The sequence below is a fragment of the Alosa sapidissima genome, chromosome 16 (genome assembly GCF_018492685.1).
Source record: "Alosa sapidissima isolate fAloSap1 chromosome 16, fAloSap1.pri, whole genome shotgun sequence".
Taxonomy (NCBI): Eukaryota; Metazoa; Chordata; class Actinopteri; order Clupeiformes; family Clupeidae; genus Alosa; species Alosa sapidissima.
The window spans coordinates 8,693,445-8,720,240 of NC_055972.1; the positions used below are offsets into that span (position 1 = coordinate 8,693,445).

At 43.0% G+C, this 26,796-nt stretch overlaps 1 protein-coding gene across 1 annotated transcript in view; it reads right to left on the bottom strand.

The window, feature by feature from the left end:
* The window catches only part of zcchc24 (zinc finger, CCHC domain containing 24), a 37,736-nt gene extending 10,940 nt beyond the window's left edge, over nucleotides 1-26,796 (bottom strand). Inside the window, exons 1-2 of the mRNA XM_042065581.1 lie at nucleotides 26,311-26,796; nucleotides 22,434-22,634 (exon numbers count right to left, since the gene is read on the bottom strand). Of these exons, the coding sequence (XP_041921515.1) occupies nucleotides 22,434-22,634; nucleotides 26,311-26,544 (435 nt within the window). The 5' untranslated portion in view covers nucleotides 26,545-26,796. The remainder of the gene's footprint in view (nucleotides 1-22,433; nucleotides 22,635-26,310) is intronic.

A 26,796-nucleotide genomic window follows, 5' to 3' on the forward strand; every position in this document is an offset into this window, starting at 1 on the left:
GCAGTTTCTACCATAACTATGTATCCATAGGAGACTGAATGCATCACAACAGCTCTCCTTCCTGCCCAGTCTGGCAGCAGGATTTGTTTCTCCAAACTGGGGAGTAAATGGCCCAGAGCTGGGTCCATATATTTGTTCTATTTTTCAGAGGGAGGTCTGGCTGGACGGGGGGCAGGGGGAGAGGATATGTACCCAGGTCCCATATGAGTAATGAGTGTTGTAATCACAAGCATCTGGCCAGGCGCGGGTCAGAGCCAGGCCCTTTGCGTCAGTGCTAGCGCACAGAGCGCGATGGTCTCTCCCTCACAACGTTAAACAATGTGACTCAACCGCTGTCAACACAACGCCTTCCCAGCTGACAGCAGCTGGAAATGATGACACTTGTGGGTCCTGGGTGGCGCGGTGTGGTGTTGTGTGGCGTTTGTGTGGCGGGGTGGACGCGGCAGGGACGGAGGGCTGACGTAAAGGCCGTTGCTAACGAGCGTGTCTCTCTCTCTCTCTCTCCGCCAGCCCACTCTCATAAAGCTGGAGGTCTGCTGAGGGCGGGCTGCTCTCGCTTCACTCACACAGCAGAGGGAAAACAATCAAAGCCATGACAGCATGTGGATCTGGCTCAAAAAGCCCATCTCTGGGGAACTTGATTACAAATGCATGTATGCACTGTATAGGTCTCAACTGTGGGAGGACTGGATTTCACTGCCACACTGACTGATGTGTCAATAAGAATATATTACCAAGGCTAGCGCTCAGACAGCACCAAACAGTACAGGTAAACAGGGTGTACACCTGTGTCTGAGACCTGACTATCAGGAATGAAGAGCACAGCCATCTGCTGTCTCTCTTGTGCCGTATCCAGAAGCCAATAACAAATGAGCATCAGCATGGAGCGGAGGTTCCATCCCATTCAGCTGAATCCCCTGTGGGAGACAGGCCTTTCAAATGTCCACCAGGCCTGGCAACAGCAGGAGCTCACCATGCACCAGCATGTGATGGCTATACATCTTCCCTCCGATTCTCTGGCCAGAACAACCTTTCATGATAGACATCAGCTCAAGTGTACCCAGTTTGTGTTGCTCTTAGTCTGAACAATGACGTATCTATACAAATCTATATTATTGAGATCATGGCTTGGTATAATTAACCTCAATAGGTCTTGCTATAAGCTTAGCATTAAAGCACACCTGTTCTATAGCCCTACATTTGAGCATGTTAAAGAACCATGAACTCTGGGTCCAGTTGCATCCCAAACAGCTTATCTCACAGTGAGAGTTTGTGTCTCCTGTTTCAGTTACATCATTCCACACTGCTAATTCATGCTCAAAAATGCATCAGACGAAGAAAGAGCCTGGTCTCTTTACAATCACCATCATCCAATGGTCCTGATTTAGCCAATTTTTAAAAGAAAGTGTAGTCTACATTCTCACCTCTACTGGTCTGGTCATCTACCTCACCTGCACTATTTATGACTACAGCATGTTAGTATCAGCCTTTAGTATCATCACACCTCTCTCCAGTGGCTCTACCCACAGCCCCAGTGCCAGGGTAAAAGACTTTGTATGTGCCAGCGTAAAAGACCGTGTGTCCCAGTGCCAGGGTGAAAGACTATGTCCCAGTGCCAGGGTAAAAGACTCTGTATGTGCCAGGGTGAAAGACTGTATGTCCCAGTGCCAGGGTAAAAGACTCTGTATGTGCCAGTGCCAGGGTAAAAGACTCTGTATGTGCCAGGGTGAAAGACTGTATGTCCCAGTGCCAGGGTAAAAGACTCTGTGTGTCCCAGTGCCAGGGTGAAAGACTCTGCATGCCCCAGTGCCAGGGTAAAAGACTCTGTATGTCCCAGTGCCAGGGTAAAAGACTATATGTGCCCCAGTGCCAGGGTAAAAGACTCAGTGTGCCCCAGTGCCAGGGTAAAAGACTCTGTATGTGCCAGTGCCAGGGTGAAAGACTCTGCATGCCCCAGTGCCAGGGTAAAAGACTCAGTGTGCCCCAGTGCCAGGGTAAAAGACTCCGTGTGCCCCAGTGCCAGGGTAAAAGACTCCGTATGTCCCAGTGCCAGGGTAAAAGACTATATGTGCCCCAGTGCCAGGGTAAAAGACTCAGTGTGCCCCAGTGCCAGGGTAAAAGACTCAGTGTGCCCCAGTGCCAGGGTAAAAGACTATATGTAAGACTCCGTGTGCCCCAGTGCCAGGGTAAAAGACTCAGTGTGCCCCAGTGCCAGGGTAAAAGACTCAGTGTGCCCCAGTGCCAGGGTAAAAGACTATATGTAAGACTCCGTGTGCCCCAGTGCCAGGGTAAAAGACTATATGTAAGACTCCGTGTGCCCCAGTGCCAGGGTAAAAGACTCCGTGTGCCCCAGTGCCAGGGTAAAAGACTATATGTAAGACTCCGTGTGCCCCAGTGCCAGGGTAAAAGACTCTGTGTGCCCCAGTGCCAGGGTAAAAGACTCTGTGTGCCCCAGTGCCAGGGTAAAAGACTCTGTGTGCCCCAGTGGAGTCCAGCAGTTACTGGGCCAGTGCCAGAGAATACACATGATACTCTGTTTACAGCACAGTGACCTATTTTGGTGGTGTTTTTAATAGATTTCCAACCATTGAACAGGGAGGGGGAGGGTTATCCTGATGAAATAATGTTGCATCATTTTAGCCTACATCTAACACAATGTAGTTAGAGTGCTCTCTGGTTGTCTCATAAAAGGCTGTATGTTTATGCCACCTCTACTGGTTTCTCTGATGCCTCTGTGCAATAACTATAGCTATAACTATAGATGCTCTCACTCAGTTTACATGCCCATGGTCATATTAAACAGCCTACAGCTCTAAATTATTATGAGGCATTAATGACTAAAGTTGGTGTGAATGAATAAAGCTAGTGTGAATGACTAATGTTGACCATTTTCAGTGGGCACAGCATCTAGACCTGGCCTTGCCACTGAATATCATAAAACACCTTTAACTGTGAGATGTGAAAGCACAGACCTACTATGGCTGAGATAATCATGTAGTCTTACTGACATACTAACTTCTGACTCGTAGGACAATATCTACCCAGAGGCATAAGAATAGGAGGACATTTTTCAGTGTTGAATACCAATCTCTATTTTGCTTTAGGGGGAGGATTTGTATTATTTTGTTTATGTTTGTGGTTATGGCTCTTAGCAGACACCTTTGTCCAAAGTGACTTACAATGAAATCAATAAATGTTACATTACCATTAAAATTAACTAGTAATTAATTAGTAAAGTCATTTTGTGACAGCTCTAACTAATACAATATACTAAAAAGTCCTGATCTTGTTTCATTGTGGGTATTAGTTGGGACAAGTCTTTTTCTTCAATTCAGAAAAATACATCATGTTGATCAAGAGGTAAAGAATATTTTAATTTAGCATGTAGCACTTCCTCAGATTATTACAGTACATCAGAATGGAATCAAACCGAACTACATTTAAATACGAGCTGTGCTTGACAACATGATGATAGGCCTACAGCAAATATGTAATGCACAGCACATTAACTATTACTTTTTCCAAAAATAAATTATTAAGCAATAAAAATGAGAATTACATTTGAGGAAGAAATTATTTTCATGTTGCCTTTTTGTTTTCTGGAATCATGACTCATGAACACAGTTACAAATGTATCCTGAAAAATAGCAAACAGCTTAATCAAGAGCAATTAAAACATCACTTAAGCTTCAAATGAATTAGCTTAAAGAGTACACAGAAATAGTTTCCAATAACAACCCAAGGAAAATGACACACTAATGGAATAATGACGCTATGGTTTAACCAAAGTCTGCCAGACAGCGTGTGGGTTTGGTTGCATGTTTACATAGTTCTGCCCTGTGCTGCACTTGGATGCCATACTGCCTTTTAAGATCAAGTTCAGCTGGCTGAAAATGAGAGGAATTAACAAGTTTGATTCTTTAAACACCAGTGAAATGACAATCCTTTGAAACGGGGGACAAGTATTGTGAGTTGGGCGATTCATAAGTTAGCTCTATTTGCTCATGGTGTGTGGGGAGTGCTTGGTGATTTTTTGAACTATGCAGCGCCATGGCTCAGTGCTGAGATGGAGGAGCCTGTTTGGAGAGGCCACTGACTGTCTCCAGGACAGGGAGTCTTTCAATCTTTCAAACCTCAGATAGCCTGAGCAGAACACAGCAGCCTGAGCTATGGCCCATGACACACACACACACACACACACACACACACACACAGCTTACATAGACCAGGCTTGTCCCAACACTACTGCCAAGAGACAAGAGAGAGAGAGAGAGAGAGAGAGAGAGAGAGAGAGAGAGAGAGAGAGAGAGAGAGAGAGAGGAGAGAGAGAGGGACACATCAAAGAGCTGCTCTGCCTTCCCGTTTCAACTCTCCCACTGACAGACACGGGGGGAGCACCACACTGGGCAGCCTGATAAAGGCCTGCAGAGAGACAACTGCAACATTTCAACCTGAGCCATGACATTAACATTTCCACTGACTGCTAAAGTTTAGATTTCTCTGATGCAAAGACAGAGACAGCGTGAGAGAGAGAGAGAGAGAGAGAGAGAGAGAGACTGGGGAGAGAAAGGGTAAGGGAAGCGAGAGAAAGTGAAAGAGAAATAGCAGGGAAGGCCAGAGGAATTGGGAAATAAAGTGTCAAAAAAAAATGAGTTAAAGCAGCCCCATCCCCTAGCCCCAGCCTCCCTCCAGCTGTGCTCCCTGGGGACAGTGGAGGGGGCCCAGGTCCGGCACATCTCCCAGCAGCCCCAGCTTCCCTCCAAAAGGACAAATACCACAGCACCGCAGTCATCTCCCCCAGCTGGAGAGAGTCCTCCAATCAAGCCCAGCAGGGCCGAGCTGGGGGTGGGGGGGGGGGGGGGTGGGGCGGAAACCAGAAGCAGATGGGCTCCACACGGGTATAACACAGCAAAACATTGGAGAGTCATCGAGAGGGGGGGAAAAGAGAACGAAAACACACACTGACCTGCTTTGAGTTAAGATAGCTATTGGTTGGCTAAAAACCAGGGAGTGCTAACTTTGACCTTTTTGCTCAGTCATACATAATCCTGACCACTAACAGAGAAAAGAAGGAGGGAACGTTAAGATGGGAGAATGATATCAAACATTGTTGAATATCACGAGAGACAGACCACCTATGCCACACTGTCACAACCTATAGGCCATGGTCTACATTTTAGTTAAAGTTGATATGATATTGGGGCAGCCGTGGCCTACTGGTTAGCACTTCGGACCTGTAACCGGAGAGTTGCCGGTTCGAACCCCGACCAGTAGGCACGGCTAAGAACCCTTAACCCCTCACTGCTCCCTGAGCGTCGCTGTTGATGCAGGCAGCTCACTGCGCCGGGATTAGTGTGTGCTTCACCTCACTGTGTGTACACTGTGTGTTTCACTAATTCACGGATTGGGATAACTGCAGAGACCAAATTTCCCTCACGGGATCAAAAGAGTATACTTATACTTACATGTATATATACTTATACTTATGTCAAAGTTGCAACTGAGGCATGTAAAACCATTTCAGAACACATATGTGACTCAACATGTCTTATTTATTTATGATTTATAAATGCATACATATAGAAAATAAATCAATAGTTCATTGGCCATTGTTTCTGAGAGAGGCTGGAAAAGAATTTGCTGGATGGACAAATATGCAGGTCTTCAAAGTTGATGGAAATAATTACGAGAAAACCACTTTTCTGGCATCAATTTAGGAATCTGGGATTTTCAAGGAAATGCTCTTCAATCTTTGGAAGACCTCCTTTTTGTCAAAGCAGACATTGAATAGTAAAGAAGTGGTGGGAACTATTTCTTTGCAAAGCGTACCTCACAATAGCGCAGAGCAAAAGACACTGACTACCATGCCTTTATAAACAGAAGACTTGAACAGTTTGTGAACTATGTGGCTTGTTTTGAGTGGTCAGACTTCATGCTGCGCAATAGCCCTAACAGATTCAGCTCTGAGCAAACTCACTGTAGCAATACTGGGCCCTGGGGTACTGTCTGTTTGTGGCAAGAAAACAAAAACCTTGGATGAAGGTAGAAATATATAAAATGAAGACAAAAAAATGACCTAAATCTACTGTCATAATATTGTTATCCTGTCAGTCTGTTTAGCTGCTCCAATAAAAGCCTATGCAAGAAGCAATGGTCCATATATAGACCAGTGTCACACCAATAATCACACATTAACGCAACAAATCTCATTTACGATGAATGGTTTTTCACCTCCACACTGTCTCTTTTACACCACAGGCTAATGTAAGAGCATTTCATTGGAGGACACCCTGCACACTGAGGAGAGCCATGCACAGCGCTCAACACCTGGAGTTTGCATCACAATGTGAGTCCGGTATCAAACAGAGCACTGTCTGGCCGTCTGTGTGGGGGAGGCTGTCGTGGCCAACAGCGCTTGCAGATGGCCCATCCCTCCAGCCCCCGGACACAAGAGTGATAGTGTCACCCGCATCAGCTGCGGCTGTGTGTCCAGCAAAAGGAACACTTTTTTTTCCTCCTCCCCCCATCAGTTATTTCCGGAGTGGTCGGCCGAGGAGCCCAGTCTTGAGCAGGCATTCCAGTCAGGTGCATGCTTGTGCTATTTAATAATCCCAACTAGTGCGACTAAATGAAGCCACTGTTTGCAGGGTCTCCTTGGGTCCTTTTTTGTGGGTGCAGCTGTCCCTTTTTTTTATGCCTGCGAGAAAAAGACACCATGGAAGAAAAACTGATGGAGGGAACAGGTGTGCTGTTAATGATAAATCTGCCTGCTCCCACAATGCCTCAGTGTTTTAAAAACAATCCGCGCTGCATGCGAGTGGGTCGGCCGCTGAAAGAGCTCACAGATAATAAAGCTTGGCCTCCACTGAGTAACAAGCTCACAAAGAGGGAAGCAGAAAATTAGTAATCAGTTTGGCCTGTCTATAAAACAAGAAAATTGCTATAAGAAACTACTGTGTCATTAAAGCGCATAAAGAATAATTCTGCACTCCAATGTTCATCTAAATGATATGTCATCTTGTGTTGAGTGTTACTAGGTCTATGACAATGTGATGAAGATGTTGAAGTGGTCTGCAGCAAAGAGGTAAACTTTGACACGCAGTATTCACAGCTTTTCAATGTGCAAAGCTGGCACATCCCTGAGTGGTAATCAGTTTTGAAACACAGTGCCGTTGCTGGCCCCTGGACTATTTTCTAGGTTATTACAAAGCAAATACATGTTTTCCAAGTATTCCAGATAGCGCTGGACTGCTTCCTGGTTCCTGGCGAGGGCCCCGGGAGTTTGGCTGCTCCTTTTCGCCGGCATCTGGAAGCCATCAGTGTAAACAATGGCGTCTGCAGAGCCGGGGCCCTTCTCCTCGCTCCCAGGGGACATCGCTCAGAGAACACAAGAACACCAAACCCACCAGATACAGCATGCTCAATTACCCACACAGAGGAGGGGAAAGAGCTCAATTCCACTCTCCTCTAATCTCTGTTTAACTTGGCCCACGTACGGAAAAAGATAGATTTACAGATACACAGAAAGACACACAGATCAGATGTGCTCTCCCCTCAGAGTTTAGTCTCTCTCTGGTTTTGTTTAGTTTGCTCATTAGATGTAGGACTGTTGATAAGACCTCTAATATATTGACATTTTAGCTTATTTGCCAAGCCTGCTGATGAAAGCACACCTACACAAAAAAAACTCCCACGTCGTGCATTCAGCTGGACCACAAAAAAGCCGCTGACCATTTTCAATTCTTGACACTTTCTCTCTTAATAGTGCCATAAGAGCTTGTTGTGTTCTTATAACTCCAGACTGGGTTTAGCACTGATAAGCCCCCCTTGCTGCTTTCACATGTCAAGGGTGAGTGTGAGTTGGTATGTCCGAGATTCCTGACCAATATAGCAAGCCCACATGGATGCCCACAGCGAGGGATATGAGTAGCCTACTCTCCTGCAGGCTCCTAACTGCAGCTATAGGAAGCCAATCAAAAGCCATGTCACTGCCACTGACAGACTACATTTAGTGATACATTTGGAGTGAATTTATGCACAGAGATTAAATAGACAGTGTAAAACAAGTATCACTGGCCCCTTGTCAAGAATGAAAAATGTCTGACGGGCTCATGGCCTATAAAACTGTGCAGGTCGGGTAGAGACTCTGTCTGGAGGAGGGCCCTGCATGGGTGCCTGATCTGTCCTGCTCTCTGTCCAGCTGTTCTCACTGGACTACGCTGCTAAGATAAGGATCCATCAAGTACAGTCATTGCTATAAATAACCATAAGGATTATGCAATCAATCATTTTAATGCCCACAGGCTTTCTAGACTTTCCACTTTTCAATAAGTCCTTATGGAGTTTTAAGTATTGTGAAGAGTTGACAGTAGGTAAAAGGTGAACACATTTCCAACACATACTTTATGTGTACAATCATCAACAAACCCTCACTTTGGTCTCTTCCAGAAGTGTTCTAAGGGCTGGCTTCTAATCTAAAGGTATTACTCTAGCGCTCACGTTGTCCTGACGCATCTCAGCACCAGAGGTGTTCCACTGCTTTGAGAGCAAATCAAGAGGCCTAGGTGGAAACTTTCTGTGTTAAAGCACAAGTGGTTGCACTCCAAAGCTGACACATACTCTAGTGCAGGGGTGGGCAAACTTTTTGGCTCAAGGGCCACATTGGGTTTTGAAAATTAGCCGGCGGGCCGCACAACAAACACCCCCCCCCCCCCCCCACCACCACCACGACACACACATAAAAAAATAAATTTCTTATAGCCTATAATTTAGTATGAAAAGTATTTGTTTTAAAATATGAATTGCTTAAAAAAAACTGCTAATTTTATTCTGTTTAACAAATGTATAAATTGTGCACTGTCGCTTTAAGACAGTCGCTTTAATTCATGTGTATTTCTCAATGATCTTCTGCCTGCTCCGCTATGGCTAGTGCTGTATCTACAGCTGGGCCCTCGCACCGTTTTTAAATGGTCAGTAGTGGGAACTACTGTTGCCTTCATGATTTCCTTTTAAAAGTTTCTTATAAGAAGGAGATATCAATTATCAACAATGACAAGCCAGCTGGAACCTGCGGCTCTCTCATTATGGATCGCATAATGTTCAAGTTAGATCTGCTGCAAAGGAGATAACTAAGAGTTAACTTAGTTTAACATGATGTTATCTCTATTTAACATGATGATTTGACATTGACATTGTACGTTCTCTAAGGAGAGTGAAAAGCAGTTTGCAGTAAAGCTAACCAACGTCGTCTCTATCGCAGGAGAAAAATAGCGAGCAGCCTGATAACCAAATGAAATGCTCGGCGGGTCGGATGAAAGTGCTTGGCGGGCCGGATTCGGCCCGTGGGCCGCAGTTTGCCCACCCCTGCTCTAGCGTGTAAGAATCGTCAATAGTGTTTAAGAAAAAAAAATCTGTCTGGATCACAACCAATGGGTGTATTTGTGAAAAGTTTCCAAAACCCTTCAAGTCATGCAATCTAAGTAATGATCCAATAAACCATAGCTATTCTCACATAACATTCTCAAAACACTCAAAACAATGGTTTGAGGCAAACGGAGTATAGACCTCAATATGAACATACACACTGGAGACTGGATAACATAACACACAATAAATCAGTTCTTGGAACCAAGCAATCTTCTTATTTATAGGCAATAAAATTACATTTAGTCACAGTAACAAATGGAGAAGTTATTAAGATACCACAATACTTGCTGTGCAAATTCCCTGTCCTAGATTTCAGGAAATGTCCTCTTGAGACAACACAACCTTACAAGCCAAGTGACCGCACTCTATACTGTACACATACACACTTTCTATTCATGAACTGCACACTTTCATACATACATCACAAAATGCACTAAAATACTTATTTATTGTTTCAGATGTATAGAATGTCAATCACAGTTTATTTTGAACTGATTTGGCTTTTTTGTTTCTCTTGCCTGGTCCTCAGGAGAGGGGCTCTGTAGCTTAGCAGCATTAAGTTACAGTGAGGGCATATCCTCAAACCTGTGCTAACTTCACCCCACACTCAGCCTGTCAATGCACATCCACCAGCAGCCTGGTGTGAGCACGGTGACAGGCAAATAGCTCGCAAACCACCAATATTTTTCAAGAGGTCTTATCAAGTGCTAATGCCACTCCGCACAAGCAGCCACAAGGCCGAGGCATGCAGGAGGGCCTTCAATTCCATGAGTTCATAAGTACGCTCAATGTAGAGGTACAGTGTTGAGGGCAGCGCCAATGTGTATTTATAACGAGTGCAACCTAAGCTGAACTCACTACATGCTGCCAGAACAGTACTGTTTTAATTAATTGTGCTATATTAGTTCCTGTGGGTCCAGCTAGCTATGCTTCACACTGACACTCCCACTCTCACTTGTGCCATAATGCATACGGATAACTCATTATGCTTGTACATAACAGTGTAGTTATTTAAAAGCCACACCCTGTTTGAGAGATGAACAGAACTTCATTTATTGGTTCTCACTGAAAACTGAACATACTCCAGAATACACCATGCATTAATTACATTTTTACAACTACAATATTTTCGATGCTGTTATTGAATGAAAACAAATTCCATCTTATCTTATTCCATATCAGTCATAGGAGCGTGTAAACACTACAAAATGACCACAGGCTGTTGCTTCTGAATGATGAATGATTCAACAGCTAGTCTCTTTGCATGCCAACCTGCTTGTCAAAATGGGCTGTTAAAATTTGCAGTAGGCCTTTGGGGAAGTCCAAGGTTTCAATGTACAAGACTAAGCCAAAAAACAAAACTATGTCTAGCTATAATGAAACCATACAGATTTGATTCTACCTAAGGAAACATACTGTACATGGTCCAAAACACTATTTGGGCACATTTTGGGGTCCACCTCCAAAAAGTCTCCCCCACTTTGATATCTATAAAAAGTTACTAATTTATTCCATAATTATTGTAATGTCCTCTGAATTCCAACTAAACGTTATTTTTTATCTCCTCTTACTGATTTTATTGATGTACTCAAATGCTCAGTTATATAATAGATTTCTCAAACAGTATGGGCTTGGAGCACAGTACATTTTTATTCTGATGAAAATGCCCATGGGGAAGTGCTCCTTGTACTAACACCAAAGCTGGCACATGATTTTGACTATGGTCCTATTCTGCATAAACAGGAAGTCAGCCGTGTATTTGGACCCATGCCCCTACTGTAGGGTACATCTCTTAAAGTACATCTCATCTCCCCGTTAGCAGTAGCTGTTCCTACAACATATATACTGAAAAGTTAATTTTATATTATAATATATTTAAAATTACATTAACTTGTCCATTGCATTCTATTTTTGTAGTATTGTTGTTTCAGCAGTGCATATTTTCTTTATGTCATGATATTGTAATGTACAATATCATGTCAATGAAGTACTCTCACAAATCAAGCGGCTTCTCAATCTCTGTTTCATCAAACTGTACAAAAACTAATGCAGGCATCATTACAAAACCCATCTATAAAATCTAAAGTAACCGAACAGGAAGAAAAACTGTGAGGCAATTTCATAAAATTTGTGAATAACAATTTTCCTCAGGAAAAAAAGAATAATTTAAAAGGCAGAGAGTGTGTAGAATATACCCATATAGTAGTGGCTAAACTGGAAGACCATGAAAAAGTTAGCAAAGAAGATATTTGCTCGTACGACAGGTAAGCCCTCAATCCAGCAAAACAAACAATGGCATGTTTTTCTATCATTATTAACCCAACAAAAATGTATCTCAGACCTGTTTGTCAAGATTACTCTGAAATCTCCTTTAATAACAACATTATTACCTCACAATTAACATGGCTTTCACTGTAAGCTGTGGAGTTCCAAACTGTGTTGGTCCTAGCAGACATCTCGGGTGGGAACTTTAATTATGAATGGGTCCACTGTGCTCTACTTTTTTTTTGGGCTGCTTTTGCAAACATGCTTTTCCCCGGCTTGATGTGTTGATAAAATGTTATAAGTGCATTGACTATCACTGGAGGGATGGACGGTGTCCATGTCTGTATTAACAAGCTTAGAGCAATGTCTCCAGCAGATCATGTCAAAGAGCCACTTCAGATTAGTTTCACACAAGCCCTGCTCTCTCACAGCCTTTGCTAGACTCTCAGACTTTGCTAGAGACACACAGCTCTTAGAAGCTCCAGGGGCTTGCTGAAACAGCCCCTTACAGTTACAGACATGGCTATTACCGGGGGCTGATTTTACATTTCCCCCAGCACTTCACAGCAGAGATCCACAAGTGCCTATGAACACACACCATTGCGTGTGGTTTCTTAGCAACAGCCGTCTGCAGTGGCAAAACACGCTGTCATACTGCAGCCAATGGATTGGTTCCTTGCACTATAAACCGCCCACTTCCATGCCTGAGACAGTGTCTCAGCAGTGCCACTCTATCTATCTCTCTCTCTTTCTCTCTCTCTTTCTCTCTCTCTCTCTGTTTGCCAAACTGGGTTGTGAGATTTCAAATCGCTGACATGCTGTAGGTCAGTTGGCCAGGGTTTGGCAGCTCTTGTTATGTTTACCTTGAGGGCCTAACCTATGAACTGGCCATCCCCAAGTTCACTATCCCTGTGAGCCACAGCTCTGGCCAAGGCCACACTAACGTCATGTGCAGCTGCAGGCTGGGATTGGGTTACTGTGGAACTGAATGACATGAGCAGGTTGTTTGGTTCATGTGAAAAACATAAAAGTGTGCCCATTTCTTATTCCCCGACTTCATGCTGATAGAGACACATACAATGTGTGTGTGTGTGTGTGTGTGTCTCTCGCTCTCCATCTCTCTCTCTCTGTCTCTTTGTGTTTGTGTTCCAACACATACTTTATGTGTTCCTAATCTACATGTATCAGAAACATTTAGTTATTGCTTTAGATATGTCTGGTTATATGATGAGCCACCCAGAGGATTTTGCCAATTTATTGCTTTGAATCAACAATGATAAGAATGACTTACACTGTTGGGCCATAAACAACTGTATCAGTGCAGCAAGGCCTCACCACTGGGCTGCAGTCAAACGCTGGCTATCGTCTGGCAAGAGTCTGCTGTGTCTCATCCGAGAGGCCTAGATATGCCTTATCTGTTTACATTTTAAACTTATTTTCTCTTTCACTGTCCTCTCTAAGACACAGCCCCCACACTCATATACAGTACCCCCTTCCTATTTCAGTTTCTCTCTCTCTCTTTCTCTCTCTCACACACACACACAGACGCAGACACACACCCTCGTACACATTCAGTCTGGCTCTCACTTGCTCTATTTCTGTCTTACCATACCATAAGGCTGCTTTTATATGACTTTCTATGTATTGCTTCTGCTGTGAATATGCATGAATGTGTGTGTGTTTGTGTGTGTGTGTGTGTGTGTGTGTGTGTGTGTGTGTGTGTGTGTGTGTGTGTTTGTGTGTATATGTTTGTCTGTTTGTCTGTATAAGTGAGTCTGTGAGAGTGTGTGTATTTCAAAGGGACCCAGCAAGTCTTGGGGTTTAATAAGACCTAAAGACCTTCTGAGTGTCAGAGCAGGACTCAGGCTGACTGGGAGGAAGATCACAGGTCAGGCTGTCAAAACATTCCCACAATGTCTCGGCCCCAAAATCTCCCTCCATGCGGTTTCCTTTAACACTGGCCGGCAGCAGCTAATATGACTCAACCTCGCCTTTTGGTGGAAACACAAAATGACTCACATTTTTCAATTTTATGGCCTAATATCACATGATCAAAGCTCTCCAATTAAATTCCAGGATCATTTAATGTCTTGGCACTAATGGAGAGTCACTTACTAAAGAGTACAAATGGAGGAATCTTAAGGCAGTTCTGTTTCAAAGAAAGTCTACAGCCCCCAACTCAGGGGAGATCTACTGTTAGCTGAAATAAAACACTAAATATTGAACACTAAATATATGGTGCACATACTTAATGGTCGAGTTCAACTGTTCTCAAAAGCATGGTAAATCTCTCTTTCCTCAAACTGAAATACATTTAGTGCTTCATCTCCTATGTAATTTCAACATCATAAATTTTAATGTGTTGAGTTGCCCTGCCCTTTGTGATTCGCCTTCCTCATAGTGGGAAGACCAAATTATGAAATTGCAAAAGCCCCAGCCCACCCTACACTCACCTCCCAACATACACACACCAAACCCCTTTGCACACCAACCACAGATTCCTTTCAATTTATTGACTCTGAAAATGATATAGTTCAAACTTATCAGGGGGGTTAGGCCCATTTCATAGCTCTCCTGTTTCCTGACTGCAAATAAATATTACTTCTGCTCTGCCATGATGGATGAACAAACAAATCCAAATAAATTAAATAACCAGATAAAGGTCAACAAACTCCCTTCATCAAACAAACTGACAAAAAATGTGGGAACGACAAGCATCCTGCTGTTTGATATGCTGCAATGAAGCATTTGTAGGGCCCTATCTGCAATGTCACCATCCTCAAGGATTTACAGTCCTACTATCATCTTCCTGATTAAAGGAAGATGACCCCTAAAGGGTTAAGGCTGCCAGTCTTATGACATGTTGCTGAGTGGATCATAAACGGCCCCAGCAATGAAGAAAAGTGATTGATAATAACTGACTGACTATTATTGTGTTACATGCTTCAAATGTAAAGCACTTTGAGCTGCATTCTGTGTATGAAAGGTGCTATAAAAATAAAGCTTATTATTATTATTATTATTATTATTCCTGTTGGCAGAGGGAGGGCGCTAGTGTAGATGTAGCATAAGAGCCCTCACCGGCCCCAGCATAATCCCTCACAATTTACAATAACACCGGTGCTGTGGAGTGCCCCTCACTCTCATATGAGGCGGCCTGAGCGCTGATTAAATAGGAAGAGGTCTTGGGCTCTGCTGGGCTGCAGTCAGCACCCTGCTGAGCGGACAATATGGGCTGACTTCCTGACCCCTGCGCCTGGGGATCCTGAAGACAAACAATGGGATCCTTAATTAACATTGGCCATTCCCACCGCAAGGTCTTTTTCTTGACAGCGCCGATTCATGGCGGCACACAAAGCCATCACTGTTGTCCCTCATGACGTGCCCACGCCGCTCTGTGCGGCTTAGCAGATCTGTGCCATCACTGCCATTCAGTGCTGCTCAACATTCTTCCTTGTCAAGGAAAGGTCAACTCCTCATTGTCCATCAGGTCAGAAACCAGTGCTGGTATCAGATAGTGTGTGTAATTCTTGAGTCACAGTAATTGCCGGGGATGTGACGGGTCTGTCAGAGGTTTGTTTGGGTTCTGTTCTGGGTTGGTCCTGCATGGTAACCCCGGCAAAGCCCTCTTGCTCTCATGTCCACCAGTCAGGGCGTCTCCTCTACTTCAACTGGTAGTCACACTGACCCACATCATTTCTCTGATGTTTAGTAGCACTGCAGAACATTCTGAACTGCACTCTTCTGGATGCACTGACAAACAAACAGTAGCATCCTTTGGAAAAGAACAGACATCTTTACTTTGTGGACCAGCATGCCTTTGGACACCAGCATTGAATTAAGTCCTCAACACAACAGCCCAATATTGGGAGGATTCCTGCACTGTAATTTGCACAAAATCTCTTAGTCTTACACATTAAGACAAATAATCCACTAATCAGAATTACCAACTTTTCCTTTGATCTCTGGATTAAGTAATGTTTTCAGTGGACATGGAAGCTTGTTTTCTTTCATTAACTTCTACAGGCAATAATCTCTCCAATTCTAGAGGCTTCTCGGTCAAAAGCCATTTTAATTTATAGGAAACCTTCTATGAAAGGAAAATGCTTTATGAAAAAAATACTTTGGGTTTAGTGGATGACTGCCCTATATGGTCTGTGGTATTCGGACCTCAGAGAGTAGCCTTTCACTGTCCTAGTGCAGTCCAAGTTAAATATCAGTCCAAGTTAAATATACGTCGGATCTCTCCCAGAACAAATGTTGGCTTGTTAATCCTTCATTTCAGACTCATATACTGTAGGTGACCCTTTGGTGGACCTAACCTAAAAAAATTGTTACATCAGGCTTTAATATTCTGTGTTGATTTAAGTAAAAACAGTGGATTTCCCTTGACTCAAAATGTGCTTTTTCCCACATGGTTCAAGTGACATACTACCCTTCAAGTCAACATGCTACCCTTCTATATGTCATGTTTCCTTTCTGCATGGGCCTTTGATGATGGACACAATGGCCTCTCCGCAGCCTTTGGTAATAGCAAAGGGAAGTGTGATGACTGTTGTATCAGCATAGCAAGAGGAAGAGTGGTATTCCTGTACAGAACACAAAGCAGCTGGCAGGAAACCCTCTCTTTATATTCCTCTAACTTTGATTTCCTTTTTGAGGAAGTGTTCACAATGTGCTTTCCCTGATGCAGTCCCTCTGTCTCTGTCACTCCGTCTCTGCCATGTGTCAGGGTCCCTTGGTGCGGATGAGCAGACCAACAACATTCGATAGCCGAGAACATAAATTTGGGGGGAGGGCATAATTTGCCAGGACTAATTTAATTAACAAAAACGAGAGAAATTGTAGGGTCCTATCTGGAGTTGTTTATCAGCTCTCCCTGTGGGATTGACTGATAGGCTGCGAGGAACACTAACCAGCTGGCTAAGACATAGTGGAATGTAAACACATGATTTACACAGCCACATTGTCCACAGGTCAAAGCATGTCAAGAGGCTGCAGCGTTTGGAGTTCATTCAAATGATTACGCATTACCTTGCAATACCATATGATTGGTTGAAAAATCAAAATGAAGTCTGACGTTAATGCAAATGACCAATAATAATTTTGTCGCCAAGTCATTATTCTAAAAGCACTACGGCATGTGCTCAGCAATATATCACCAGCATGTTCATGTGTGTTTAAGCTGACTAGAATATGGCAGATTCAGTTGGAGTTTTTATTATCTGAGGCGCACACCAGGAAACTGGGTGTGCCTGGGCTACAGGGACTAATTGTTTTCAAACTGTGCCACTCAGAGTCAACAATGATGTAACACCCAGTAAAACATAATTGGTTATCCAATTGCTTATATGTTTGATGATTCAGTTGGATGCTGGTAATCCAAGAGGAATTGGGTTATTACAAACACTGTTTATGCAATCATCACAGCAAGAGACTTGGGAGAAAGCAACCGCTTCCACGACCCACTGTGATTGGCTCTTACATCAAGCTGTTTGGCTTTAACAAATGTAATAGAGGAGCCTCTTACAAACGCAAAAAAAATTGCCCAACTGATGCTGATGTTTTCCATTTTCAACATTACATAACCCCTTCTACTGGCCTTGGCCAACACCAGCAACAAAAGATTACGCCTCTCTCACCTAAACCAGCAACTAACACATTTTGTCGTTTTAACACATTACCAAATCCAAAGACCTCTATTTGCATTTGTTTAGACAGTTAGGCTTGCCATGAAGACTGACAGTTCCCCCCTAACATGTTCTGTCGGCTTGGCATTTGTCAAGACCAACCGCTGAGCTGTTGAATTTCCCACCTTTAAACACTTTTATTTCTGAGAACCTGAAAGCTCTGCTTGGAGGCAGGATCTATCTCCCGCCATATGGAGCACCTCAAGTCAATGTGTCTGAAGAATCCACTGTGTGAATAAAAATGGCTGAGCATGTGAAAGTGTACGAAAAAGCAAATCACTTAGATATTTTTCAACTAATTTGGCTATTTTGTATGTAAAGGCAAAACCATGGGAAATTAGTTATAAGACATCATCATAGGCAGTAAGTTGCTCAAATCAATGTCGAGTGTGAGTTTTTACAGAAACATTTACAGGTACTGTGCACATGTCTGACCAAGAATTAAACCTACAGTATGCTCTCAATTCCTCTAGAATTTCTTGACAAGCAGGACAATTCTGTAAAGGAATCCAGGCTAAAAACTAAAGCTGGAAACCAAGCTATATATATACACATTCCATGGTGGCAACAAAAGATGCTTTATCTTGTTGGAATAAAGAGAGCTCTGTACACAAACCAATGGGATTCATGTGTTTCTGATCAGCACTTGCTCATCTTCATCTTAGCCTTCAGACATATTGGCCCAGAGCATTAAAGGTGCAGGTCTACACCAAGCAATAACAAAATGCAATCATTAATAACGTTAAATGTGGACAATGCCTTTCCAGAATTGTCATATGCTGTCATCACATATGATCATATCATCACATCACATCATCAGAAAAGTATAAACTGTATACTTTATACTGTATACTGTAGGTTTGGATATTTCTTCCTTTCTTCACATTCTGTCCCCCTCAATTTATAACTAGTCTACCACTACTTTTGGTGGATGCAACTGAAGTTCAACTGCCAAAACCTATTTGATTTTGAGATTTTGAGAGATCAGTCACATTTATCTGGAATGACTATTGCTAGAAGATAAAACTCATATTGCACCACTTGGGATAATGGAAACACATTTGCATTGTGTTTTATCGACTTGTTAAAATATTGGTTAAGTTTTGTGCAAAACTGTAATGGAAACCCAGCTATGGCCCTTTAGCTGTCCTATTAGTGTTTGCACTCATTAACTTTATTATCGATATTCCTATACAGGGGAAACAAACATAGTGGCTCAGACCAAGCCATAAACAATCCCAGCCACGTTGCTTTAGGAGCATGGAGGGGTGTAATTTGATTGGACATGGAATAAATATTAAATGTCAACAACAAATATCAACTTGCCCAAAAAGGAACCTTTAAAGTTGTCTTCTTATTCTTCAGCACTTGTACATGTAGATCTACATGGTCCAATGGGGGTATACGGGGACCATAACATGTGTCTCAGACAAATGGAATGCCACTTGATGTGTCAGTCTGGCAGTTGCTGTTGCAGTGTTGCTGGGCCTGTTGGGACAGGGACTATCTCTGAGATTTGATTTAACCAGAATCCCATGGATGTGGGCAGGAATAAAATGATCAGGACGTTTGCCCGGGTCACTGCAAAACGTATCCCACAAAAAAGGGCATTGGCATGAGGCATGCATTGCAGAGGACATGACTCACGGGCCAAGCTTACATGCTGAGGCACTCACACAGCGCTACAACCTGCATTCCAGCAAAGCCATTTTCCATGAGGAAATCTTTCTACATAGGGAGTGTAGTGGGGGGGGGGGGGGGGGCACCCATCCTTCCCTTTCACAACTGATAAAAAGGTGAACAGGACAACAGTAGAGAAGAGAATAAGACCAAGCACAGTTCTTCTGACCCAGGGACAGAGCCACGGATAACGGAAATGTGGGTAATGACAAACAGGCCAAATCAGTCTCCACATGCGAGGGGGGAAACTGTTTACATAACGTGGCAGGCCGAGGTGCTGGCCTGGGCCACACTGGTAAACAGCTGCCAGCAACTGCAGCTCTCTCTGCTCACTAGTGTTCCCAGTGGAGTCCCACCCCCCTGGTTGGTACATGGTGGAGAGAGAGAGGCCAGAGCTGGCTCTGCCTCCCCAGGCCTCCTCACATCGCTGAGGGGCAACACACTCACCCTGCCCCTGCCTCTTTTTCTTTCTGCCTCTACAGTATCTCCCTGGCTCTGCTCAGCCATGACATTCTCCTGATCGCTATCCGGCCTCTGCGCTGTGGCCAAACAGTCCGCAGGGGCCTGCCACCGAGGCCCAGCGTATGTGGGAGGGGAGCAGGGTTTTGCAATCCTAAACTGCCCTCTAAACTGACTGTGGCCCTTTGACTGTTGCACTTAATCTGCGGGAGAGAAGAGACAGTGTGTGTGTGTTTGTGTGTGTGTGTGTGTGTGTGTGCGTGTGTGCACTGTGTATGTAGTCAGGAGACTGCATGAAAATGTGATTCTTAGTGCTGGACGGGGATCACAGGTCTTGCTCCTGCGTCCTTGTGAAGTTGGATCCTAGTGTTTGTGTTGGCAGAGTGCAGTCGTCTTCTGGACGGGACTAATTCTTAGCAAGGGACCTGCTTATCCTGGCATTTATTTCCATTAAAGCAGTCAGAAGGCCGACTCTGAGAGGGCCCGTGTTATTGTATTTCGCCATGAGAGTCCACTCATCTGGGAGAGCCGCACATCTCATGTCACTGATGGACACTGAGAGATACATATGAAGCCTATTCATATGATGAGGCTATGGCAAATGCTAAATCACTTCATATGAGACTTGCGGGAAAGCTACGCTTCAGAGCTGTTTGAAAAGCATAGGCGTGGGCTCTGTCTGGGGAATGGGCCTTTTGTGTTTCCGTTGGCACGTGAGAGAAGAGCTGAAATTTAAAACAGCGGATCAGACTGAGATTTACATTACGCCCCGGGACTCTTGCTGCTTGGCAGAGGTCCTGATTTCATACCAGCACTGCCATCAGGTGACTCAGACCTAATAAACTCCACCTTCTCCGCAAGGCCCACCATTTTCAGAAACGCATAATAACATCTTAGTGCATCCATCATAATGAAAATTCCCTATTAAGTCCTGATGACTGAGAGTGACCTGTTTAATTACTATTAGTCCAAATGAGGGAATCCCACATATGCTGCACATTGCTCTATCCTCCGGGAAGAGGCTGAGGGGAAAAGAACAAAAACAAACAAAACAAAAGCAAATCAAACATTGAAAACCGTGAAGAAATTGCAGAGTGATGTAAGCCATACGGCAAGTGTCGGGTGTGTTTTATCACTGGACAAGTCCTTTAGTGAACCACGGGGAACTCGCGTCATCTTTCATAAGGGGAGGTTTGCCATTTTAATCCCACATCTGGAATTCATTGCCATTCCACGGCCCCTCTGACTCAAGGCGGGATTTGAGAGAGTACCTCACCCACTGTTTTCGTCTATCAACACAAGGCCATAAAACATTAACAACCACAAAACACAGCTCAATCACATGGTGTCCTTGGTCTCAAAATCACAAGATTTTCTATTTAAGCAAATATATTGCTTACAAAAAATGGTACAAATAGTGCTTTTGGGTTGTACATGTGGGAAGCACAGACTTGTCTCATTATGTCCTAAACTGAGGGTTCTTATTTTGATAATAGTGGAAAATGACCACACAATCAAAGAATCATTTGTACAGCCTATGCTTCATTTTATAGCATGGTACTGTATGTCACAGTGATATCTTCCCCAATGCAACAATTGATTGATTATTCGTCAACTACTACATTAATCGCCAACTATTTTCATAATTGGTTAATCGGTTTCATTTTTTAAGGAAAATACCTCAAAATTCTCTGACTGCAGCTTCTTGGATTTGAATATGTTCAATTTACTTACTCTTCGACAGTAAAGTAAACATCTTTAGCATGTGCATTAATCAAGGCATTTGAGGACTGAATCTTGGTCAAGTGAACAATACTGATCAACGTTTTTTCACCATTTTATCAATCAAATAACTCAGCGATTATTAGATAATATAATCAACAGAATAATTGACTGAAAATAATTGTTAGTTGTAGAGTGTAGTAGTAGCGTTTTTACTGATATAGCTGTCCTTTCTATACTGATTTAGATGAAGTGATTAACAGCAGTGATTGGTAACAGGACCAACATGAGGTTAGGTTGCCACTACTGGCCTGTGTGGGATGGATTCTTCAGTCCCGCTCCCACAAGATCCTATCGTACTCCCGCTCGCTCACACAAATAAATGCAATATTTTGTCCCGCTCCCACCCGCATCTTTCACATTGTGTCCCACTGCTGACCGCCAAATACCGCAGGTGGAATTTTGCATGTGATGGATTCTTTAGTCCATGCTTCTGCCCACACCCACGGAAAACCCCCCTCCCGCCTTGCTCCTCTTTGTGTTGAAATTGTGAATTATTTCTCACTGCTCTGTACATTCTGTACATTAAGAGCAAAATAATCTACTTTTATTTACTCTCATACATATATTTATTTTATGCACATCAGTTTCTTATCACCCTGCACTCTGCAATCAAAACTAGTCCTGCGCCACACTTTTTTGCACTGCGTCTCGCGGGCACAGGCCTCTGGTTGCCACCTGTTCCTTTAGTTGACATAATACATCACAAGCCCTTAATGCACATGCACACTGCCTTCACACGCACACCGCCTTCCTGATTTCTTCTGATTAAGCCACACTTGAGCAATATGTGTGATTGCGCTATCACTTCCCCGCAACAGGAAAACAGCAGCGCTAGCCATGGATAAGAGCTAAGTTAAGTTATGTTGAGTTTTACTAATCGAATCCTCTCAGGAAAAACTCTCTATACATGGCAGAGAGGGATCATTCAATGGCCTCTATGGTTCGCCCGACACCGAGTACAGTAGTTTGCCCAATTAACTTGATACACATGACTAGTGGGACAGAGGCCTGCCTGTCTGGCAAGTAGGTCAGGCCTGTCGCTGCCTCTCTCTCTCTCTCTGCGGCGTGTGGCCGGCTCTGTCTGGGTCGGCCGCGGGGAGCCCAAGGCCCAGAGCAGCGTGGACTTACCTGGGGGCAGTCTTTGATGTAGTGTCCCTTGTTGAAGCAGAGGTGGCACAGGTAGTTGGGCGGGGGTCTCTTGCTAGGTTTGCGTGGCTCAGAGGAGAGCGAGAGGTCAGAGAAGTGGTCCGTCAAGGAGTTCAGCCCGTCCACAATGTTGTTGAGGGATCCATAGGGGGAGACGTTTTTGTATAAGTTGCTATTTAAGGCCTGTGAGGAAGAGAGAAATATACGACTGTCAGCATAGCACTATGTTAGTGTTTGTCAGAAGTATACACAACATTCTTTGATGTCAATAGTGTCCGCAAGGTGGTTTTCAGAAACCAGATGAGTAACTGTTAGCAGCCAGCAGTCATAGTTGAGCATTGTGAGAATCTTATTATTATTAATCGCATTATTATTATACATTCTCTAAGAAAAAAATAAAGAGTTGTTCTGAAAATTACACCAATAATGCCAACCATATGCCAATGATTAATCAACAACATCTTGGACTTCTTCCAAACCACAGGAAACTATAAAATAAGTTCAAAATAGTCTTGTTCCATTTTCTAAAATACATATCATCCAAATCTGAAAGTAAAAGTTATCCAATGGAAATGACCTCCTGTAGACCCATGAGCAACTGAGGCCCAGATGTTATATTGCTGAGTGAAATGTATTAAGACAAATTTCACCAGATATTGAAAAGCTGAAAGGCCAAAGCTATACACCTGGAGATCTGCAGTATGCATGGCTTTACTGGCCCTGTGAGAGACGACTTCCTCTGAGAGGATACAGTTATGGTTGGGAGACTTTAGTTATTGTTGATGTCAAATGCTGCATAGCACTGAACTCTTGGCAAGCAAAGCAAATTGTCATCCAAACCTTAAGTTACTTACTTTCCTTGCCAGGACAAGGAAAAAATCTTAAATGTCTATATAAACTATTATGTTCATTTTTAGGATAAACTCAGAAAGTACAGTGTGTACATTATTTCTGCATTACAATTGTCCACTGTTCCTTCATATTCCATTTATACTGTCATCAAATCCACTCTATTACCTTACTATGTGTATAAACATCACACAAATGTATTCAAAACACTCTCACTGTCTGTCTTTGTACATATCTTTAGTGTAACATCATGCACTGGAATAGGCTTTGGGGTACTTTATTTTTAATATGAATTTGAACTAAATGCGTAGAGCAAGTCTCTTGATTTGTTTGGACCTTCTGGGTTTTAAGCCATTTCTTTGCCATATACACCACAACATAGCTGACCTTATACCCCACTCAATATAAATGAGTCATCAAGCTAAATGTTGTCAAGGAGCAAAACAAGGGACAAAGGTCGGGAGGGACCTACATCTCCAAGTGCTCCAAACACTTCCAGACGGTTCAGCTAATGGATGAAACAAATGGTCACCTCACCCTTGCACAGCAGGGGACCTTCTCTCTCACACACCTTCTTCTCTTTCACAAATCCTCTCTCTATCTCTCTATGTCTGTCTCTCTCTCTCACACACACACACTTTCTCTCTCTCTCTCTCTCTGTTTCTCTCTCTCTCACACACACACACACACACACACACACACACAGGCAACAGCAACAAAAAAAACAATAACAACAGCGCTGCATCCCTGCAGTCTTCTGTCTGTGAGGGTGACGGTTTTCTCTCGGTCGTGTCCATAGAAATGACAGACTGGAAACACAGCTCTAACACCTCACGAAGTAGGAAACGAGGTGACAGCATTTACTAGGCTTGTGTGAGCCATACACAGCAATATAATTCTGAGGGTACGCAAAGAAAAATAGTCTACATAAACCCACACAATTTCACTTGGGTGTTTCAGAATTTTGTGTGATTATTACTGTTACTGCCATCTAAGCCCTGGTGAGCATATACACATGCAAGGATGTATAATATCTACTCAGTTCAAGTCCTTTTTGAATTTCCCCTTGGGGATCAATAAAGTATCTATCTATCTATCTATCTCTATCTATCTATCTATCTATCTATCTATCTATCTATCTATCTATCTATCTATCTATCTATCTATCTATCTATCTATCTATCTATCTATCTATCTATCTATCTATCTATCTTGAAAATACTTCTGATTTCTGGATTCCCATGTGTATTTTTTCAGATAGTTGTTAGGACCCCTCCCATGTAAACGGTGTCTCTGTCCTGCTTCATGAACAGCATAAGGGCAGCACATCTGGTACAAAACACACATTACTGGTCAGAATGAAGACAAATATTAAATGAGGGCTATCTAGTCTATCAGTGATAGAGGCTGGAAACAATCCATCAAATGCTGTATGGCACACACGTTCTGTACAAAAACATGCCGTTTCTGCCTTTACACCGTTAATTAAGGCATAATATTGACATCACATCAAGAAAGAAAACAAGGTCTACTGCTCATCAAAGCGTATTATTTCACTTGGCAATAGATTTCCCAAGTCCACAATCTCATTTTCACAACTGCTTCTAGATCCCATGAGTGTATATCATTTAAGCTAAACCCTTTCCATATGTCCCATATGTACATTGATATTGATTTGTTTCATGTAGACACACCCAGGATTCTGCCTATAGGCTCTGTTTTATGTACCTGAATGGCAATTATTTTCTCCCTGTGCAGTTGACACATTGAACAATATTCTTGAACTGCCTTGACATGTCCAGTCTAACAATAATAGTCCACAAATAATAATCATTTAAAGATTCAAATGGTTTGATTGGGTGGGGATAACGTTGTTCTTTCATATCTTCCTTAGTCTACTAAACATTTCATTGTTTATTTTTATTGAAGGTACAATCTACAATTTTAAATTATATAATTGCTTTGTGAACTTGACTTGAAAGAAACTAGAACGAAAAAAAAAAACAGCAATGTTTTGTTTAAATTGAGAGTAGGCTGGTAGCCTACACATTGGGATGAAATTATTTTCAACACCAACACAATGCTTCCACTGCAGATTCTACCGACTTGCATGCTGCCATCGCACGTTGAAGCCACTATAATAACCATTTAAATATGCATCCTTGGCACAATGAATCGGTACTTATGTAGGCCACTAAAATTTAACCCCGCGACCCCAGGCTCATCAGTATGCAGACCACAAACCAGACGATGGTACGTGCTGTACATGCACGCTGACCTCAACATCAAGTTAACACGAAACAACTGACTTTTAATGAAGCTCTAAGCTCACAAAGCAAATCTTCTGAGATCTTGGCCTATCCCTCAGATGAGGTCACTTACAAATGTGTTGTTTCTCTATTCATTTTACTCCTGAGGCCTGTAGGCTACTAAGCCTTTCTTAATGTTCAGGCATCGCCGTGATATACGCCTGGTCATGAACTAGTCGTTCATCCCTCGCTCTGTGCACCTACTTTAATATTATTTAATGGTCTCCTTAGCCTTTATGTAAAGTAGCCTACATATAAACATTGCCACCGACAATACGTCTGGCTCTTCTTGAATGTCATTATTTTCAGTAGAAGAGAGAAGTATTTTGCCTAAACTACAATTGTAAACCAAATAGGTCTGTCTTGTCAACAAATATTATCAACCATTCAATGACCCTCATAGTTTTTAAACTTGCTATTTAGATGAATGTAGATAAAACATTTGTTAACGTATTATTCCCCGATAGCAATGATGGGCAAAACTTTACATCTAGTCTAGGCTACACATCAAAATGTCATGGCGCTTCATCTTACAATAATGACCCATGTCCCACACACTGAAAGAAGTTAGTCTAATAGTCTACATTTGGTTCCACTCCACTGAATACACAGCAGGCTGAATTAATTCAATGAAATAACACCATAATCCGAGTAAAGATTAGATAATAGCCGCAAAAAAGCACAGAGGTTTAGCTACTAACCTCATTCCTCTGGAGCTGAAAGAAGTTGTTGAGATAGTTGGAATTTAGAGACGAGCTCAGGTCAGCAGCGGGAGGCTTGCTGTAGGGGTCCGGATGCGAAGAGTTGGGTTCGGGTCTGAAGGCATCAAATGCACTGGTCTGATGGGTGTCTTGTAGAGACAGATAAACCCAGTTCAGAAGCTGAGCAGGCTGATACACTGAGGCGCTGGTGTCAATGGCAGACAACAAGCTCATCTTTAAAAGGATAAACTTGCTCTTCCACCGTTTCGTTTGGATAACTCAGCTTCGCTGGCTTGCTCAAAGTTTAGCTTACTGAATTAGCCGTCTTGCGTTCCCTACTCCAAAATAGTCTGGTTATTGTTCTTTCCCCACAGACCCTGTCTTCTCGCTGGGATCGTAGTCCCAGGTTTACTATTACGCAAAAGTCATTGCTCTAACATGTCAGTATAAAAAGTTTTAGCCTCAGTCAGCGCCCCGTTATCTCTA